This window comes from Pyxicephalus adspersus, chromosome 9 (assembly GCF_032062135.1).
Source record: "Pyxicephalus adspersus chromosome 9, UCB_Pads_2.0, whole genome shotgun sequence".
NCBI classification, from domain to species: Eukaryota; Metazoa; Chordata; class Amphibia; order Anura; family Pyxicephalidae; genus Pyxicephalus; species Pyxicephalus adspersus.
In genome coordinates this window covers 610248-611956 of record NC_092866.1, presented here as the reverse complement: position 1 = coordinate 611956, position 1709 = coordinate 610248, and the positions used below count along the sequence as shown (strand labels likewise).

General features: G+C 49.9%; 1 protein-coding gene across 1 annotated transcript in view; it reads left to right on the top strand.

Moving 5' to 3' along the window:
* The window catches only part of MTSS2 (MTSS I-BAR domain containing 2), a gene marked incomplete in the record, with an annotated part of 23035 nt that overhangs the window by 12480 nt on the left and 8846 nt on the right, over positions 1-1709 (top strand). The window contains 1 exon segment of the mRNA XM_072421264.1: positions 52-217. Within this exon segment, the coding sequence (XP_072277365.1) occupies positions 52-217 (166 nt within the window).

Genomic DNA, 1709 nt, shown 5'->3' with positions numbered 1-1709 from the left:
TGGTTCAGAGGTTGTGGGATAAATCTGTCACAGATTTTCTTCTTGTGGCAGCATGGAGAGGAGGTGTCCCCAGCTGCCAGTGACCTGGCCATGGTTCTGACCCGCGGACTGAGCCTGGAGCACCAGAAGAGCAGTCGTGATTCTCTGCAATACTCCAGTGGCTACAGCACCCAAACTACGACCCCCTCCTGCTCCGAGGACACGATTCCATCACAAGGTAATTACCCCCGGTGCTCCTCCCACTGACTCTAACCTATCACGTTGTCTGCCAATGCCCTTCACCCCGCTAAGCCGGCACCAGCCACACAAATGTACAGAAAGTCTCCTAGAACATGGAATCTACAGGAATAATCTCCTCCATCTCAGTGCCATCCCCAAATACCCCAACTGCATAAATATTTACCCCCTATATTCTGACATCACCCCTGGTGCCCCCCGTATGATTCCTGACATGGAATTTTCTGGGCTGGAGGCCACCAGGAGGCAGAATAGTGAAGGAGGCAATTATGATGGAGACCACCAAAAGGGAGCTCAGGGGCGGAACTATTACAAAGAAGACCTAAAAGGGAGGCCAAATAGTGATGGAGATTATTGAAGGAGACCACCAGGACGCAGAATAGTAAGGGAGGCCACCAAAATGGAGATCAGTGAGGGAAGTATTGGAAAGGAGACAATCAAGAAAGCTAGTGAGGCAGGCATCCAATAGGCAGAATGGTGGGAGAGACCATGTGATGGAATGTGAGGCTTATAATGGGGACTAATGATGGAGGCCACCAAAAGGGAGATCAGTGTGGTAACTATTAGAAGGGAGACTTTTAAGTTTGGCATCAAGAAAGCTAGTGACGGAGGCCACCAAGTGGTAGACCAGTGACGGAGGCCACCAAGTGGAAGACCAGTGATGGAGCCATTGGGATACAAATTACTAAAGGAGGCCACCAATAGGTAGAATAGTAAGTGAGGCCATTATCATGGAGACCAGTGATGGAGGCCACCAAAAAGGAGCTCAATGATAGAGTTATGTATTGTAGGACACCAAGAAAGCTAATAAGGAAGGCCAACAAGAGGGAGGCTAGGTATGGAGCCAATAAGGAGAAGATCATTGAAGGAGCCCACCAAGGAGGAGGATAATGATGGAGGCCATTATGGAGGAGACTGGGAATAGGGGCCACCAAAATAGTAATCAGTGGGGGGCTTTTTAAAAGGAAACCACCAAGAACGCTAATGAGAGCTACAAAGAGGAAAACTAGGAAGGAGATTACTAAAGGAGGCAACCAGGAAGAAAGATAATGGGGAACTCTTCTTTTGGGATGAATTGGCCAGGTCTTCTCATCTAACATCAGTACCTGACCTCACCAATAGGGGGCATATCCCCACCATCAGTACCTGACCTCACCAACAGGGGCTGATCCCCACCATCACTACCTGACCTCACCAACAGGGGCTGATCCCCACCATCAGTACCTGACCTCACCAATAGGGGGCAAAACCCCACCATCAGTACCTGACCTCACCAATGGGGTAAATCCCCACCATCAGTACCCGATCTCACCAATGGGGTAAATCCCCACCATCAGTACCTGACCTCACCAATAGGGGGCAAAACCCCACCATCAGTACCTGACCTCACCAATGGGGTATATCCCCACCATCAGTACCTGACCTCACCAATAGGGGGAAAATCCCCATCATCAGTACCTGACCTCACCAAT